Raw genomic sequence first — 19,738 nt, 5'->3', positions numbered from 1 at the left:
TTGTAAATAGATTTTAATTAGAGTGAACAGTTAGCGAGATATAGCTGTTTAAAACCTCTATTTACGAGCAAACACCCCTTATTCGAGCCTTTTAAACCCACCCCAATTAAAAACTAAGTGATCTTACGGAATTTAATTTACACAATCTTATAGCCCTTCAAAAATATTATAAAATCATTTTTGAAAAAAATTTTATCGCCAAAAATGAATGTATAAAAGAAATTTTTTTTCGAAAAATTTGAATAGTCCGTTTGTGGAGCGTTTTCAATGTAAGTACAATACCACAGAACCGGTTCGTGTAATGAAAGATGACTGAAAAACTATTTGTATTTGTATTTGTGCATATTTGTAAATTCGTATTTTTGTGTAAATAAATGTTTTTGTAATTCTTTAATTCTACTTTTTTTCTATATAGATCTATTAAACTATCTACTTATAAAAATTGTAATGTTATTAAGGGTGTTTTTTAAGGGTTGAAATATTATGATATTATATCCTAAAGCATAAAACAATCAGTATCTAACCAATCAAAACCAAATTTTACCCTTATTAAAGTTTACAATGTTTTATTATAATTTTTGAAAATAAGGGGTAGTTTACACCCCTAAAAATAATCAACGCCCTTGAACATGATATAGAATATAAAGTACAGGGTGAGATGATCCTAATCCTAATTTTTTATGTAAATCGATGCAAGCCGAAATTATTCTTTTAGGATAAATAAATTTTTTATATATAGCTCCAACAAGGGTGGTTTTAAGGGTTGAAATATTATGGCAGTATATCTTAAAGCATAAAACAATCATTATGTAACTAATAAGAACCAAATGTTGACAATATTAAAGTTTAAAATGTTATTTTATAATTTTTTACCATTAGGGGTAGTTTTCACCCTTAAAAAACCAAAAGCGTACAACGGCTCAATATAGAAAATGAACTAGAGGGTGAAATGAGCCTAATCCCAAATTTTTGTACAAATCGATGCTGGACGAAAAAATTGCGAGGTTTTGCGATTTTTTCAGCTTCATTTCCTCGACTATTTGTATTTTTTACAAAAATGGCGCTTATGTAGGAAATTTAACTTTATTTCAGTTTTTGAAGTTTAAATTTTCACCTAAAATCATCTAAAATCAATAGTTTTCGAGATAAATGACAAATTTTAATGAAAAATTTTGCATATTTTATTTTTGAAGTATATCTTTTTCCTTTTAAAAAGTTTTGTAATTTTTATTGCTAAATAAGTTGAATTGGACTACCCTACGTATATTTATTGTCAAGTATTTTGCATATTTCAGAGTCACAACTAACTTGTAGAGAAATTAATGAAATAGTCTGATTTTGCTTATAACATTTAATTAGCAAAAGAAAAAATAACGAGAAAAGAACAATGTTTTACGGCAACATTGTAACAATTTAGTAGCTAGTATTGCCTCCTCTACTTCTAATGATTGCCTGCATCCTTCTAGGCTAGGCATGCTCCGCAGAATATCTTGGATGGAATGCAAAAGTCGATTCCATTCTTCCTGTTCAGCAATTCTTAATTCTGCAATTGAGTTTGGAGCTGGATTTCTTGCTCGTATACGTCTTTTTAGGATGTCTTATATATGTTCTATGGGATTTGCATTAGGGCTCATTGGTGGCCAGTCTAGAGCCTCAACCCCAACATCCTCAAGATATTGTATGACTGTTCCTGCGATATGTGCACGGGCATTATCATGCATAGCACAAAGTTATTATACCCAATAAAGCCGGCATAAGGAAAAACATGTTCTTCAATGATGTTCCGTATGTACCAGTCAGCATTCATTCGAATATTCACCTCAAGAAGCTCCGTACGACCGGTACGACTCTCCCAACTAATGCCACCCGATAGCATTATGGAACCGCCACCAAAACTAACATTTTGTACAAGATTACATTCTGCGAAACATTCCCCAGACCTTCTGTACACTCAATTACGTCCATCTGGCTTCCATAATTGTATCCTCGTTTCATCTGTAAAAAGAACTCTTCTCCATTGATGTTCGTTCCAGTTAACGTGGGCTCTTGCAAAGTGCAACCTCTGAGTTTTATGCTGTGGTAGAAGAAGTGGAACTCTGGCAGGCCGTTTTGGATTCAAACCAACCTCTTTAAGTCTTTGAGTCACAGTTTTGACACTTACATTAACTTGTATTGCGATCAGTAATTCATTTTTGAGATGGGGAGCTGTAAGTGTACGATTTCGAAAAGATTTAAGTCTTATGTATTGGTCATCTCTTGGCGTTGTACATCTTTTTCGTCCTTCACCAGGTCGCCGTTTGTATTCCCCAGTCTCATTGTATCGCTTTACTATACATGAAACAGTCGACTGATGAATATTCGCTATCCACGCAATAACTTCTTGTCTGTAATCCTCATTTCTTAAAGTAACAATTCTAGCACACACTAACTCGCTTAAATGTGGCATATCAACAAGAAAACTGCAGAATCGAAAAATAAAACTCTCCAACTGACACATTCTAACTGACATTTCAACAAAACAGGAATTGTCAAGTCGGCAAAGCACGCTTTCCACACTATGCAATGTTTGATTTAACCATTTATTTATCTCTAATAAATTAAAATACATTAAATAAATAAATAAATAAAATAAATAGATAAATTTATAAAATAAAAAATACTTAACATTTTCAAGATAAAAAATAAACAAATAATAACGATTGAAGATAAATGCAATATTTTTGTTCGTGAGTATATAAAAATAGGAGGGTACCTGTAAGGTGAGATATAAATAAAAAATGTCAAAACTTGATCATTCTACTATATCTCTTACTTCAACTATACTTACCGTATTTTATTTCATGTTTAACAGCAAAGCTTTTGGATGTTAATTAAAGTAAGTATTGCTAGTATGTAAACATTGAATTATTTTTGGCGTATGTTTTAGTACCTTATTCTATTTTTGCATGTAGTAGCATTTTGTATAAGTAGACTTTAGTAGTTTAACCAATGTAGAAGTTGCAAATACTGCCTGAGAATTATTTGAGTATGATTATATATTCAGTTAGAGTATTTAAGGTGTTTGTGGAAGATTGGGTTTATATTGTAAAAAGTGTAAATTTGTAGAAATAGATTTTATTTTATCATGATATTGTATAATAAATCATGTAAATACAATTTTAAGATGTAGGCATCTTCTTGATGCGATAAATAGATCGGGCAGTATCGTCGCCCCCGCTAGCGAAATTATTCCGATTCGATTTTTTTGCACAAACTTACCCAAAAAGAGATCCTTATAACATATCCACAGGGTGTCGGGCAGTGCCATGGTCAAAAAATTGTTTAAACAATTTTTTTTAAACAAATTCACGAAAATAATTTTTTCATTTCGAACAATTTTTTTAGATAATTTGGGTCATTCTGAGCAAAAAGGGCTCTTGTCATTTTTCTCTAAAATTGATTGTTGTCGAGTTATATGCGATTAAAAATTTGAAAAATGCGAAAATGGCCATTTTCATGGCTTAATAACTCGATTAAAAATTATTATTATGAAATTCGCTAAGTAACCAAATCAAGTTTCAACCCCCTTCTTTAAGGTCCTGAAGAGATTATTGTCATTATTTTATTACAAAGCTGTTATTTTTAATTACATATTAACAATTAGCGCTATAGTCCAGGATGTATCGTCGCCCCCGCTAGCGAAATTATTCCTATTCGATTTTTTTGCACATACTTACTCAAAAAGAGGTTCTTATAACAGATCCATAGGGTGCCGGGCGGTGCCATGGTCGAAAAATTGTTTAAACAATTTTTTTAAACAAATTCACAAAAATAATTTTTTTATTTCGAACAAATTTTTTTAAGATAATTTGGGACATTCTGTGCAAAAAAGGTATCTTGTGATTTTTCTCTAAAATTGATTGTTGTCGAGTTATACGCGATTTAAAATTTGAAAAATGCGAAAATTGCCATATAACTCCACAACAATCAATTTTAGAGAAAAATCACAAGAGACCTTTTTTGCTCAGAATAATCCAAATTATTTAAAAAATATTGTTCGCAATGAAAAAATCATTTTTGTAAATTTGTTTAAAAAAATTGTTTAAACAATTTTTCGACCACGACACCGCCCGGTACCCTGTGGATGTTGTTATAAGGACCTCTTTTTGAGTAAGTTTGTGCAAAAAAATCTACTCGAAATAGTTTCGCTAACGGGGGGCGACGCATACAGTTGGACTATAGCGCTAATTGTTAATAATTAAAAATAGCAGCTTTGTAATACAATAATGACAAAAATATCTTCAGGACCTTGAAGAAGGGGTTTGAAACTTAATTTGGTCACTTTTTGAATTTCATAATAATAATTTTTAATCGATTTATTAAGACTTGAAAATGGCCATTTTCGCATTTTTCAAATTTTTAATCGCATATAACTCGACATCAATCAATTTTAGAGAAAAATGACAAGAGCGCTTTTTTGCTCAGAATGAAAAAATTATTTTCGTGAATTTATTTTAAAAAAAATTGTTTAAACAATTTTTCGACCACGGCATCGCCCGAAAAATTGTTTAAACAATTTTTCGACCACGGCATCGCCCGACATCCTGCGTATATGTTATAATGACCTCTTTTTGAGTAAGTTTGTGCAAAAAAATCGAATAGGAATAATTTCGCTAGCGGGGGCGACGATACTGCTCGGTCTAAAATAACTATACTCAATTTAAATAAGACATGCAGTGCATGTAAACAACGATTTTAGTTGTTAAAGATGTTCAAAATGTATCTACTCGTTCCATAGTAACAGTATATTATTAACATCATTTTGTCACTTTTTCTCTTTTCTTGATTATTAGATTTTATTGTATAGTATATAAATTATTGTAATGACTGAATACATAGATAGTGAAAGAATAATGCTATTAATTAAATTATTGAATAATTTACGCGATTATACAAGTAACTGTTATCCAAAAGTATTCAAAACCTGAACCGAGCCTTTTATTTTATTTAGTCCGTTTGTTCTGAAAAAATAAATTCTACAGTTAGGCCTCGTTTACATAGCAATTACTTTTATATATGTATATTGCTTTTACAGTACATACTTCAGGCGCGGATCCAAGGGGGGCGTCAATGGAGTCAATTACCCCCTCCTTGAGACCTCGCCTGGTGTCTACTGACCCTTTTTTTCTTTCTTTCTTTCTCATAATCCATAGTACCGTTCAGGGCGTTGGATGTCGGATTCCGTCTCTTATCCATTTCTTCCAAGCGCTTCTATTGGTGGCCAGTTTCTTCATATCTCTTATACTCATGTGTCTCCTTTCACATATATCCTGGATCTAGTCCATCCATGTCTTCCTCGGCCCTCCCTTTTTTCTTTTGTTTCTCATTTTGGCTTCATGTACCTTCTTTGTTATTCTCTTCTGCTACATTCGTTGTATGTGGCCAAACCAGCTCAATTGTTTGTTTTCGATCATCATTATCGGTTCTTGTTCCAGATCTTTTCTTATAGCTTCAATTCTGAATCTATCAAACTTCGTATGACACTTTTTTTAAAAAAGAGATAATTACGATTTAATAAATCTCCCGAATAAGTGCTGCTTTTAGAAGGATGTCCAAAGTATTATGTAACCGTGACCTAAAATTCGCATTAAGGATCCCTCTACTTCGCTCCTTCGTGTTCTCGGTCTTACTGTATGGTGTCTAATCTTGGACTGTGAATAAAATCGATCTAAATCACCTTTAGGCTTTCGAGGTGTGGTGCTATAGAAGAATTTTAAGAGTTTCTTGGGTGAAGAAGATTCGAAACTCCACAATACTAGAACGTCTCAGCAAGACTACTGATATTATAAAAAGCATCAAGAAAAGAAAAGCTGGAGTATTTCGGACATGTAATGAGAGGTCCCACATATAAGTTGCTACAAAATATTATGTAAGTAAAAATAGCAGGCAAACGCAGTCCAGAACGAAGAAGAACTTCATGGTTGATTTAGGATGGCAGTGAATAAAATTAAGATAGCTATGATGGTAACCAACATTCTGAAAGGACATGGTTCATGAAGAAGAAGAAAATAACAGCCCACCCCGAAAAGGAATCCTGCGTACGCCAGTGACAAGAACATTTTTATTTCATTGCCCCCTCCTTACAAGTTTGCCTAATACGCCGTTGACATACTTGATTTTAAGCGTTTAGAAATGAGTTCATACGAATATTCCTCAGTTGGACAAAATACAAAAAATCTGTTTTCCTTCTTCTTCTAATATGCCTATCCGTGACGAATATCCTGTAAAACTCTTCATAGCCTTCGCCCTTCATAGATAAAATTTTAGTTAACGGTACTGATACCGAACACTCGTGGAATACCGGCCGACTCCGATATTAACCGAGTAAATACAATACTCAAAATCAAAATAGGTACTCGCTCTGATACGATTGGCACGAAGTAATCAGAGTAATCAAAGTAATCAAAGTAACGATTTACATCACTAATCTCTGGAACAATATTTGTATTGAGAACAAAGCCTCTTTCGTACCAACAGCATTTATGAACACGAACTGGTTGGGAGAAATTTGACTTTCATACAGCTTGTAAATTCTCTTATGGATTATCTTTAGGAACAATTTCAATAGATAACTCATGATGCTTATCCTACGGTATTCTCCATATTTTTGGCGCCTCGTTTTTTCTTTGGTCTTTTTTATTATCCAAGATCAAAGGCCTATTTTATGTACGTATAATTTTTAAATTGAATATATTGTTTGTCAACAATTACTCTTCTATGAGGTTTTTATACCTATAAGACGAAGCTCTGATGATGGCATTTGCTATGCCGATAATACTTAGCTGATTTTAATAAATACTTTACACACTATTAATTTTTGAAAAGATACGACTGTTGCCGTTTTCACTTATATAGAAGTGTGTAATATAGTCTTTTTCTGTTCGATAAATAATATACTCGAAAACATCTTTAAAATAACTCATTCTAAAAAATTTTAATTTTTTTTTATTTAATATAAATAGAATCCTACATCTTAAAAATCATACTAAAAATTAATAATTAATAAACCACTCTTAAAATTAACCTTCTAGACTCCAAACATCTTCTCAATAAAAGCCTAGTGGTCCGTATCGGCAAAGAAGATTCAGCGCTCAATCACACCCTGTGTTCGAAAATGTCAACGACAGAAGACAGGAACAATACAACTACTACAACAAAAATCACTATCGATCTCTCGCCATCTCCACCAACAGTAGTAGAAAAGCCTTTCTCCTACACCAAGTATCAACGATCTCAACCCTCTAGTTTCAAGTCTACCTCCTTAATACTAAACACTATTAACAATAACGGTAACAACTTTAAGACTGCAGAGAAACAAGACAGTATTCCTAAAGAATTAGAAGCACTAAAGAAACTTTATGAAGACGTCCAGAGTGACAGCGATGCCGATAAAGAAGTGCAGTATTTGCTTTCCAGAGCAACCACTGATAGCAGCCTTGAAAATGATAATAGCAGCGTCCTGAGTGGCAGTTGGAGTAAGATGAAAACTTATAGGAATATTAATAGTATTAAAGAAGCTACTACTACTAGATTAGGTGCTAAAATAGAAAAAGGTACTTAAATATACTTTATAATGAACTTAATGGTGAAGTCGCTATTATACACTGCAAACCAAAGTTAATGCATAATTTAAAAGTTTTCATTTCAGCCTTTTTATTTTTTTAAGGTTAATTTTACCACAAATAAAATAAAATATAGTTATTTTCCTAACAAGTGCAGAAAGTCATACTTTTCTGCACGCGATTGCAGTTTGCCGAACGAAGCGAAGCGAAGTTCGGCAAGCAGTCGAGTGCGGAAAAGAGACTTTCTGCAAGAGTTAGGAACAATATTTTTTCTACGAGCATTTAAAAATGACCAAATTAATTGAATTAATATAAAAATACATACACAAATTAAATCTTTGACAAGGTTGTCAAAACCAAACTTTCTATATAATTGGTTAGCATGACGACGATCTAATAACACCGAATTAAATTCAATGCGGTGCCTAAATACCTGTTATGTACAGGTTTTAATATTTTAAAGGCATAGCAACGATGTCAAACGAAGCAATTATTGTCAAGAAGCACGTCACACACTTTAAAATTTATCTTTACTTACGAATTAAAAAATAATTCAGTAATTTAGATGGCATCAAGTGACGAAGAACTACCTCCATCTATCCTCGACGTTGTCAATTATCTTAATTTGTTACCGGAAAAATCAGCAAACAGGTACAAGAAAGAATACAATATTTTTATGAGTTGGTGTAAAGAAAAAAGTGTAAATAGCTTAAGAGAAGAAGTGTTTTTGGCTTATTTTATTAGTCTATCCAAAATCTGCAAACCAAATACTTTGTGGTCCCGCTATTCCATGCTCAAGTCAGTATTAAAAATTGAAAAAAATGTCAATATAGGCGATTATTAAGTTAACAGCATATTTGAAGAAAAAAGCGTAGGATTCAGTTGTACGTTCAATATAAACATTGTAAGTAATAAATAGATATTATTAAAATTACATATTTTGTATTTGATAATAATAAAATTGTTAAAAAGTTGACTTAATTCTTTGACAATGTTGTCAAAACCAAACTTTCAATATAATTAGTTAGCATGACGACGATCTTGGTTTCCATGACGGTGGATACGCGTGCGGAAAAGTAAAAACCGCGTGCGGAAAAGTAAACCGCGTGCGGAAAAGTAACACGCGTGCGGAAAAGTAACACGCGTGCGGAAAAGTGAAACTTTCTAAACTAAAATGCGTGCCCGAAAGTAGACATTTTTGCACGCTCGTAGAAAAAGTTTTTTTTAGGAGAAATATATTGACATCATAAAAAATACTTCTTCTTCATGTTCCTCCTCTTTGTAAGCAATTCTTCTTGTTCTTTGTCGAATTTATACCTCTGTGGAAGGTTGTCACTCCATCTTTTGCGCGGTCGGTCGATACTTCTTCTACCGATTGGTGATTTATCTATTGCTATTTTGACCACACTTGTCTCCCCAATTCAGTGTATGTGATTATTTCATGTTTTTTTTTTCTATTTAGTGTTCATTCGTTTACATAGTGTTTACATTTTCTTCTAATGTCTCTCCTCTAATAATGACTCCTCTTTCGATCTCAGCATATTTCCTGTAATTCTTCTCAGTACTCTCATCTCTGCCGTTTCCAGTAGTTTTTGTGTTTTGGACTATTGAGACTTGGCCAGTCTCAATCAACAGTACCTAAATATATTAAAGAATTTGTCAATTAGTGAAACATGGTTAATATAATAATATTACAATTTGTTAATATGTCCGTTTCGCCATATAGGGTTATTAAGGGATACTGCCAGTCTATTTGCTTTTTGTACTAGATTTTTTACGATACAGTTATTTGCGATACAGTTATTTTAAGTGATGATATGAATGGATTACAACACCTTTTAAATGCCATTGACACAGTGGGAAGAGAGTTTGGCCTAAATATAAACTGTTCAAAAACAAAATAAATGGTATTTAGCCGTTTGGCCCATCAAGATTCACAAATGGGTCCCCAGAGTACCCAGTTTTAAATATCTTGGTTGCCATATTACTGAACAACTAGATCCAGATAAAGAGATAAAATGTAGAATCGAGATAGCACGCACGACATTTTTAAAAATGAGGTCATTCTTCTGTAATGATACCTTGCAACTTCAACTTTGATAGCGCATGATTAAATGCTACATTTGGTCAGTCCTCTTGTATGGTGTCGAAGCATGGACATTAAAAATATCCACCATTAACCGTTTGGAGGCCTTTGAAATGTGGCTGCACAGACGTATACTGAAAATACCATGGACGGCTATGCTGACAAATGTGGCAGTCCTTAAGAGAGCAAATGCTACCCGCGAGCTGCTTGATAACGTCAAATATATAAAGATGGCCTATTTTGGACACGTAGTAAGGGGAGACCGGTATAATATTCTTCAACTTATTATGATGGGTAAAATCGAAGGATGCAGAGGAATTGGTAGAAAGCAGGCCTCTTGGTTGAAGAATATCCGGGAGTGGACAGGAATAAAGAAAGCAGAACACCTATTTAGAATAGCTCGAGACAGAGACAATTCGCCATGTTAATCGCCAACGTCAAGGGGACTTGATAGGGCACGTTAAGAAGAAGACTAGATTTTTTAATTCTTTGTCCAGGTCTCCTTAGCAGGTCACCGTAGTGTAATTCCAAGGTCATACATTTATTTAATTTCCATTAGGAACTTGTTCATTACTGATGCCATCAATTTCTATTTTACAGCTGACTGGTTCTTTACTGATTACTATTGTTTAATTTTCGGAGATAAAATTGTATTGAATAAAAAAAGACAAAATGGAAAAATTTTAAAGATTAAAAAAAATTAAATTAAAGGCTTCAAAGTTTGGCCTTTTGTGGCGTTTATTACTGTTTGACAATGATCTTGTCATACTAACAACTACTGTTATTATTTCATCTTGATTAATTTGATCCAAAATTTCAACCAATCGCACAAACAGTTGATTTATCGTGTTTGACCAGTCAGGTAGTTATCGTAGTCATCTCCCTAAGATATTCCAAAAATGTTCTACATATTGAGTTGATGCCAGGACTTCTCGAAGGCCAAACCATGGCAGGTATTCTAACCTCTTAACGATATCGCTGAACAATTGTTGCAATGTGTGGTCTGACATTATCATGCGTAAGCATGAAATTCTCGCCAATAAATGGTGCAAATGTTTTTCTAAAATGTCTGTAATGTCTAATGTACCTTTGTGCTGTAAGAGCTTCCAAATTAATCCCATTCCACACTATTACTGAACACCATTATAATGCACAGTCCCTACAATGTTACACTGTGCTTAGCATTGTTCAGTTCTTTTTTATCGCTGTTTCGCCTGTTATCAGAAAACAGACAACATCTGGATTCATGTTCCCCAGTCTTTATTATTCCAAACAATGTGTTCACGAGCAAAATGCAATATTTACTTTCTATGATGTCTGGTCAATACTGGGCCAGAACAGGTCTTTTTGAGTTACTCACAGTGACAACAAGTCCTGTTAATATTCTTGAAATGATTAATAAAATACAGTGGAACCCCGATAACCCGGAAGTCCGGCTAACCCGGACCAATTTTCATTAGATAAACATTTTGATTTTCAGTACATTTGTATTTTGACAACGACACCCGATTTGGGGGTCGAAACGTTAATAAAATTATTTTTCAATTTAATTGCGACTTATTTCCCATCAAAATAGTTAATTATCAGATAAACAATAAAAATGTATGTAATATAACATTTGAGAGATAATTTGTATTTGTGTAATTTAAACTACCTAATCGATAGTAAAAATGGCTCATGGCACACGCCGGTAGAAACAACAGGCACCTGTCTGTAATATTCCTTTACATATTTATTTTAAACTGTCTTAGCATTGTTTAAAAAAGACTAAAAGACTATTAAAAAAATTATTTTTTAAACAATGATCTTCAGTTTTCAGTGTTCTTAAATAACATAACATCGTTCCGATTTTGGTGACTGTATTGTGTGTAGTACAGTCTTGTATTGTTCGCTTCCGTTTGCTTACGTTTGTGTTTGCGTGTTTTAAGTAATTTAGATGTGTACGTACTCTGCATATTTATATATATTTCATGTTATTTCAATTCTAACGGAGTTTATCTGTAAGTATACCGTATTTTAATAATTTTTATCATATTCTCCGGCTAACCCGGATTCTCGATAACCCGGATCGGCCGCGGTCCCGATTAATCCGAATTATCGAGGTTCCACTGTAATATGAAACGATTCAGCGAGTTCAACTGGAGTGTATCCTTCTTCACGAAGAGTATCGATTCTAACGCAGTCATATTCTGACAAATTTCGATATTCTGTTCTAAATAAATAAAAATGTCCTTGGAAGAAAAACACTAAATAAAGTTGGAAAAGTCCTTTGAAGATTTAAAAAAACGTTTTCAAACCAAAATGAATTGAAACTAAAATGAAAACTGCTATCATGTTTTTAATTTACTTGCAAAGAATTATAAAGACTAGCCCTTTTGCAGTTCTACCGATAAAAAAGATTTCTCGGCTAAAATTATAATTTTAAATTATTCGTTAATTTTGGTGCACCGTGTATCTACTTTCTTATATATAGTATATGTACTCGTACATATTTTTGTATACATTTATAGCAGACTATTCGAGACATACCTATTGCTTTATATTATGCAAAATGTGCCTCTTGCTTGTCTTAAAATAAAGGTATCAATAAATTAGTTTCCCATTCTTCTGGTTATGGTTGGCTGATTGAAACCATAGGTTTTGTAGTCAGTATCACAACCATTCACACATTTTCTGGTATCCATTGTTATTTTAATTATCCATTACCATTCAAGAATTTGATAAGTTGTTGCACATAATTCACATAAATTATTTTTTGTGATAATTAATTTTACATATCCACTTACATCTCCATCTTAATTATATCTTTTCTTTTGCATTTTTAGATTCGTTAGAGCGACTAAGGCAACCAGAAGTTATGCCACAAACAACGAAAACCCAAGAAATATCCAGAAAACAGAGTACAGTAAATATAATTAGGTCACATCTTTCGCCAAATCCAGTAAGAAGAACACCTATTAGTAGGCCAGATCTCAGGCCAAGTGAGCAACTTTCTAGTCCTTCCATAGTAAATAAAAACAAAAGTGTAGAAGTAACAAAAATGACAGAAAAGAGGTCGATAGAAAATTCCAATTCAAATCTAGAAAATAGAAAAGTTTATCCTAAACCTGCAGACGGTAAGTATTTAAATTATTTATAATTAAGGTATTCGAATATGCAAGATTTGATTGTTTCTACTCACTTTCCTACGATCAACCGTATTTTTTGCAGAACTTCTTGCTATTTTGCAAGCAATAACATTATTGTAAACAGTAATAACTTAAAAAAATATTTGATAATAACTGACACTTTAACTGCCCTCAGCTCTATTAAACATTTATACGAAAAACATCCCATTATATTGCTTATAAAGTAAGAACTAATATGAGATGTCAAGAAAACGACCAATTTGTTTAATTCCTTTGAGTTCCGTTACACTGTGGTATAACTGGGAATGAAAAAGTTGATCAGTTGACCAGGGAGGCAACAGAAAATCCACAATTAACATTAGTCACTAGATGCGTTCATAGCGACCTGAAGCAATACTTTTAAAACAAAACAAGTGAGAAATGCATCTTCACAGGAGCAATCCAGAAACATCCATGAAATATATTAAACAAGTGGTAGCTGTATGAAAACTCACACGCTAGCGACGAGACCAAGTACAATCCGACAAGCGAGAGCTGGCGGATGACCTTAATCGCGGGCGTCACAAATGCGTGGTTGCTCTATCAAAAATTTAGTTGGGATCTGAAAATTACGTTAGTAGATTTTATTCACTACTATGTGAACTCCTAGCCGACAGCAATAGAAATGGGCAATCCCTTCCACTTTTCAAATTGTTACTGATTAGAATGAATCTTATATCGTAAGTCGAGTAACCAGCTGGGCCCGGGAGGTTTGGCAACAATGATCTCCATAAGAGTAACGTTCTATTCTTAACGTGAAACAAAGCATAGGTACCTAACTGCAAAAATTCACCGTACCTACCATGCCAATGGCCATTAGTTGTCGAGGCGTTAGCTAAATAAAAAAAAAACTTTTTGAATCCATTCACTAAAAATGTTTGGTAAGTTTACATTAAATAAGCTTTAAAACACCAAAAACAACACAATCTCAATTTATACAACGGTTATTCGTTTTTTTTTTGCTTTAGACCAGAATGAACACGTAAAGTAACATTTGTGTTATTTGAAAACTGGTTTGTCAAGGTCAAGATTATAATAGCCGCTTATTAATAATAATTATCTTGCTGTAGCGTCTGTAGCGTCTGCAGCCGTTCATTTAATAAACTATAAAAGTAGTTTTTCCATCGTTTTAACATCAGTTTCATGAACTAGTGTTTTATTATTTTCATCTCGGATGAAACTAATCTGATTAAAATCTTTTGCTTTCTTTGCTGTATTTTGGGTATTTTATAAATGTTTGCTTCATCCTCGCTGCTACTTTAGCTTCCTTTTTAGCGACCTAGTAGTCTTCAAAATTGGTGTCCGACCTATGTTCTTGCCACTGTTTCTACAGTTTTGTCTTCTTGCTTTATTTTTTCTTGAACTTTGTTTTTAAAACCACCAGGTCTCTTTATTCTCAAACTTCTCTTCTGAGGATTTTCGAAGTACTTCGATAGCAATATCGCTAATCGTACTAGTAAATTTTATTAAGACTTCTTTTGTAATCTTCCAGCTGGTCTTTTTTCTACTAATTTTGCTCTGAATAGGTAGACCTTTCTCATATTTTAACATCTACCATTTGATTTTTTGTTGTCGTCTTTGACGTTTTTATTTCGTTGCGCTTTTTACTTCGATGTCCAGAACAAACAACTTAAATTGTTTATTCACAATCTCACTAACTACTACATTGTAGGCCTTACATTCACGTATATATATTTTTTGTACTTTCAGATCCTTCTTGTATTTACCCCCATATACATTAAAATCACCTCCTCTTATGACTCTCTAGTTTGATGGAGTATCTCTAATTACGCCCCTATTTGATTGCAGAAAGCATTTTTTTCATTCTCGCACAACAAAACATTCAACACTTATTTATCAAATTTTGACAACTAACCTAGTTTGTTCTGACAGTTCATACTTCATAATTCCCTCAATAATTTATAAATAAAAAACACAAAGTTTAAAAAACTGACACCTTAAGAAAGATTTTAAGAAATTAAGAATAAATTTAGTAAAATAATCAAATGTAGTGCTCCAGACCTAACCAATCCCTCTTTTTTGTTGTATCGTCCTTTGTCCTGTGTGTTTCTATGTGAGGTGAATTTACATAACTAGCAAGTATTTATTTATTGACTAAATTTTATAACACAATGTAGGTATACCAAGAAAATATAATTTACTACCAATTTCCATTATCTGGTTCAATAGTTTATTAATATCTATCCATAGCTTATATCACTTAAAACATAGTTGCTATTCACAAACAATTACTTCCTAATACATTTACATTTCTATTTAATTTCTATTCCAATTCTCCACCCTTAAATTTGTAATGTTTTGTTTACCTACATTGCTGTTTTAAATTTTTAATTTAAATCCACCTTTTTACTTTGTATTGCTATTTATTATATGACTGCCGATATGGCATTTTAACTACAATTAAAAAGCTTTCGATCACCCTACTCTTATTAGAACAATAGTCCCACACGAGCAGTACACGTCACAGATCTGGTTTTGACCTTAAAATAATCAGTTTGCAACTGCACAATCAAGTTCTAACATACACAATAATTACTCAATACATTTACGATCCAAACGTTGTCAATCTTACATTAATAATAAATAGAATTCTTTAATATATATATAAATATAAATAAAATTAAAATTAAAATTAAAATAAAATAAAAATAAAATCTTTAAAATCAACACACATTAAAATTGTAAAATTGTAAATAAGTCATTCACTAATTTGATTTACACAAACATAATAACAGACATATATTTGCTGGTTAACTTACACCAACTATCTCATCACCCTCAAGAACTCCTAAGTCCCATAGATTTGTTTACCTTTGCTGCATCGTCCGTCTATTCCACCATATCCCGTTAACATAACTTTAAAAGAAACATCATGATAATGAAAACTGAGTTGATAGCACCTTGTATCCGAATCATTTTGTAACTTGGGACCTTTGACCTGAAGATGCTCTACAAATTTTAAAGAGCGAAACCGGTCGTCGGAAGTTATAATAAAGATTGAGAGTAAGTCTGACTTTTACTTCATTTTTTACTTCACTTATTTATCAATTTAAGATTTCATTGTTATGATTCTGTTGGGACTAGGTAGTTCCAAACATGCTAAATTGGGTTTAGGCCTGGGCTGACTGCTGACCAATCAAGAACTTGAATACATTAAGCTCTTCAAGATATTGCATTGATATTCTAGCAATGTGCGGTCGACCTTTGCCGTTGTCTTGCATAGGAACGAAATTATCTCTAATAATTGGAACAAAAGGCACGATATTTTCTTCAAGATCTTTTCTTCTATACCGATCAGCTGTCAGGGATCCCCAACGAAACACTGTTAATTTTATGTGGCCTGCATTGCAGATGCCTCCCCATATCATAATCGAGCCACCTCCAAAATTTCTGGCTGCTCTTATGTTACACTGAGCAAATCGCTCACCGGCGCGTCTGTAAACTGGAATACGTCTGACGGATCCACAAAGTGCAAATCTTGACTCATGAATAAAAAGAATGTTAGCCTCGTTGTTAATATTCCAATGGACATGATTTTGTGCGAACCTTAATTGTGCCATACGGTGTGCCCACGTTAGCAGTGGTGCAGTAGCACGCATTCTGGCTCTGATTCCAAATTCCCTTAATCTGTTTCTAACCCAATTGACACTTATTCAAACAATACAGACTGTGGAAATATCATTTCGCAGTTTTCTAGCTGTAACATGACGTGTAAGCTATGTGCTATAACTGGTCATCTTGTGTAACCTCCAGTTTCTCTATACCTTCTTAAAGCTCTTAAAATGCTGGATTGGTAGATTCCCATAACATCAGCAACAAATTGCTGCGATCGTCCATCTCAAATTGAAGTTACGATTTGAACTGCTTGTTCTGACGTTAAATTACTCATTCATTGTAAGAACGCACCTGTACAGATCAAAATAAATAGATACTCTTAACGTTTTGTTCATTTTTCTTCGGCATAAAACGCTTAAACTTGAAATGTTATGGGTTTGTAGACACCTAAAGGATATACCATAGATGAGTATTATAACATTTTGTTAAATATTTAATGTCCGACTGGTATATTATTTGACAAATAATGACATGATTTTGAAGTCAGTTAAGTATGATATAATGCCCTAATGCATTAAATTTAAATAACTAGTTAAATACTGTCAAGTTGACAAATAACAATCTAAGTAAAACTATGGTTACCACAATTACGTTACAACTATTTCTGGTAAATGTACTTATTTGAAAACTAATTAATTCAAAATTCATTCAAATTTTTTGCATACAAAGGATAATTTAGTCGAACATTAAACGTTGAAGGCACCACGGGTATTACAGATAATAACGTTTCCGGTCAACGTATATCCCTCGGGCCAAAGGCCCTCGGTATATACACCATTGACCTCAAGCCTTATTATCCTTATAATACCCTTGGTACCTTAGTGTATTTTATTTACATATTTTTAGGAATAGTACTCAGAACGCCGAAAAAGTCTGAAATGACATACTTCGGAGTTAATGTTTCTCCTAAACCGGTGAAGAAAGTCTCCCAAGCTGTGATACGAAAAGAAAACAGACTATTAGAAAAACCAGATCTCATTCAGCACCATAAAAAATCCCCTTCTCCAATTAGGAAACCATATAAATCGCCTTCGCCTATCAGAAAGGTTCATAAGTCACCTTCTCCTGTCAGAAGAAACCAAAAATCTCCATCACCAACGCGGAATGGACGAAAGAGCCCTACAAAGAATGTGTCTGAACCAATTTATGAAAATATTAAGAATAAATATGGTAGAGAGTTTGACAGTAGTATTTTGGAAGAATTGACAAAAGCTGCTGATCAAATATTGCAGGCTGTAAATGGATATACAGACGAAGAAGTGCATAACAGGTATGTATATTTTATTTAAATAAGCACCGTATTAGTTCTTAAAAAAATATACACTTTATAGTTATAATTAGGACTCATTACTTACTTACTCCGTGGCGTTACAACCCTTGCGTGGCGTGGGTTTTAGCCGACTCGACAACATGCCTTCACCCTTCTCTGTCTTGAGCAATCTCCATCCAGTTCTCCACGCCCATAGTTTTCAGGTTTCCTGCTATATTATCTCGCCACCAGAGTCGAGAGCGTGCACGTAGTTTGCTTCCAGTTGAAACTTTTTCCCATAACAGCCTTAGGGTAAGAACAGAACAAGTGGGTCGAGGTGGAGGTGTAGGTCGCGGTGGATGCTACTAGTTAAGTCGCGGTCGATGTCGACAGCACATAGCAAGGAGGTCACCGGCGCTGTCAGTTGAGCTAGAACCACTATCAAGTGAAGTAGTTTAATGAAATTTGAATGACAAAAAGACTGTGCTTTGCGATGTTGTGTCAGTCAAGTGATGAAAGTGATGAAATGTCAGCTGTAAATAATCAGATCCTTCTTATTTTAAAAATTTACTGTGCCTATTTAATTACTTTAGAAATTCAAAAATAAACTGAATACAAAAAAGGGATTATATAAAAAGTATCAACTCAGATAGCGCAGGTAATGACAACTTGGCTTCGAACGGACCAATCACAGGGAAGCATCCTTGTAGGCCGCGCAGTAGACATCCATGTAAAACAAACTCATTTTATTTTCAAAAGCATCGATGTAAACCTCCTGGATGGCATCGCGCTAAACCTCCACCGCGACTTACCTGCTCTGTTCTCTTCCATTCATTACAATGTATTTGTTTTATATGGATATCGACCGCGACCTCCACCTCCACCTCCACCGCAACCTCCACCTCCACCTCCACCGCGACCCATTTGTTTTGTTCTTACCCTTACTGTTCTTTCTTCAGAATGTCTTCTGAGATGTTCTGCCTATTGGAGTCTTCTGACCTTATTTATTTTATTATGTTGGCGTCTGTGTATAGCTCTTCGAGTCCTTTGTTAGTTCTTATCCTATATTGTCCTGCTGCTTCATCAAGCACGTGCCCAAGGATCTTCCATAGGATTTTTCTTTCCGAAACACGTAGTCTCTTCGTTTTTCTTTGTTAATGTCCACGTTTCGCTGTCATACCTCACTACGGGTCGTATTATTGTTTTATATAGTTTTATCCTTGTACTTCTTGTTAGTTGTTTCGATTTTATAAGGTTTGTAAAGGCATAAAGACACCTGTTGCCAGCTTGTATCCTATTTTTTATTTTTTCTTCTTCTTCTTCTTCTTTTTGTATGGACATGACTCTGTTTTTTCAATGTGCCTCTAGTAAGTTGTCGTTCCATCGTTTTCGTTATCTTCCCACTGATCGTCTTCCTATTCGGGAACCGTCTCTCGCTGTCCTGACTATCCTATTTGTTTTCATTCGGCTTATGTGGTCATTCCATTCTATTCTTCTGTTTCTTACCCAGTTATTAATGTTATACACCTTACATTTCCGTCGTATATATGTACTTCTAGCTCTGTGTGATAGAGTCTTACCATCGATTTTTAGAAGGGTTTTCATCTCCGCTGTTTCGAGCAATCTTTTTGTCCTCTCTGTGTCGGGTCGTGTTTCTGCCGCGTATATCATTATTAGTCTGATGACTGTTTTGTAAATTTTTCCTTTCATTTCTTTTCCGATATTTTTATTTTTCCATATTGTGTCATTCAGGCAAACTGCGGCTCTGTTTGCTCTATTCACTTGATTGTTTCACTTCTGTCTCGAGCCTTCCGTAGCCTAGGTATTTAAACTCCATCACTTGTTCTATTATCTGACCTTCCAGCTCCAATTTACATCTTATTGGATCTGCTGTTATAACCATGCATTTTGTCTATTTACATTGTACAGTTTGTTTATTTTGTGTGATCTGTTATTATTGTTCCAAAATACAGTAGAACCTCGATTATCCGTCAGGGCA

At 33.8% G+C, this 19,738-nt stretch overlaps 1 protein-coding gene across 5 annotated transcripts in view; it reads left to right on the top strand.

The window, feature by feature from the left end:
- Positions 1-19,738, top strand: part of LOC114337513 (uncharacterized) — a 772,834-nt gene that overhangs the window by 718,808 nt on the left and 34,288 nt on the right. For 4 of the 5 annotated variants that reach the window (XM_050642993.1, XM_050642994.1, XM_050642995.1 and 1 more), the window contains exons 9-11: positions 7,071-7,592; positions 12,513-12,803; positions 17,337-17,760. In XM_050642993.1, coding sequence (XP_050498950.1) covers positions 7,071-7,592; positions 12,513-12,803; positions 17,337-17,760 — 1,237 coding nt within the window. The remainder of the gene's footprint in view (positions 1-7,070; positions 7,593-12,512; positions 12,804-17,336; positions 17,761-19,738) is intronic. The other variant, XM_050642996.1, reaches the window with a different exon arrangement.

The sequence above is a fragment of the Diabrotica virgifera genome, chromosome 2 (assembly GCF_917563875.1).
Source record: "Diabrotica virgifera virgifera chromosome 2, PGI_DIABVI_V3a".
Taxonomy (NCBI): domain Eukaryota; kingdom Metazoa; phylum Arthropoda; class Insecta; order Coleoptera; family Chrysomelidae; genus Diabrotica; species Diabrotica virgifera.
Note: the sequence above shows the minus strand (reverse complement) of the source record. Positions and strands in the feature narration are given on the sequence as shown.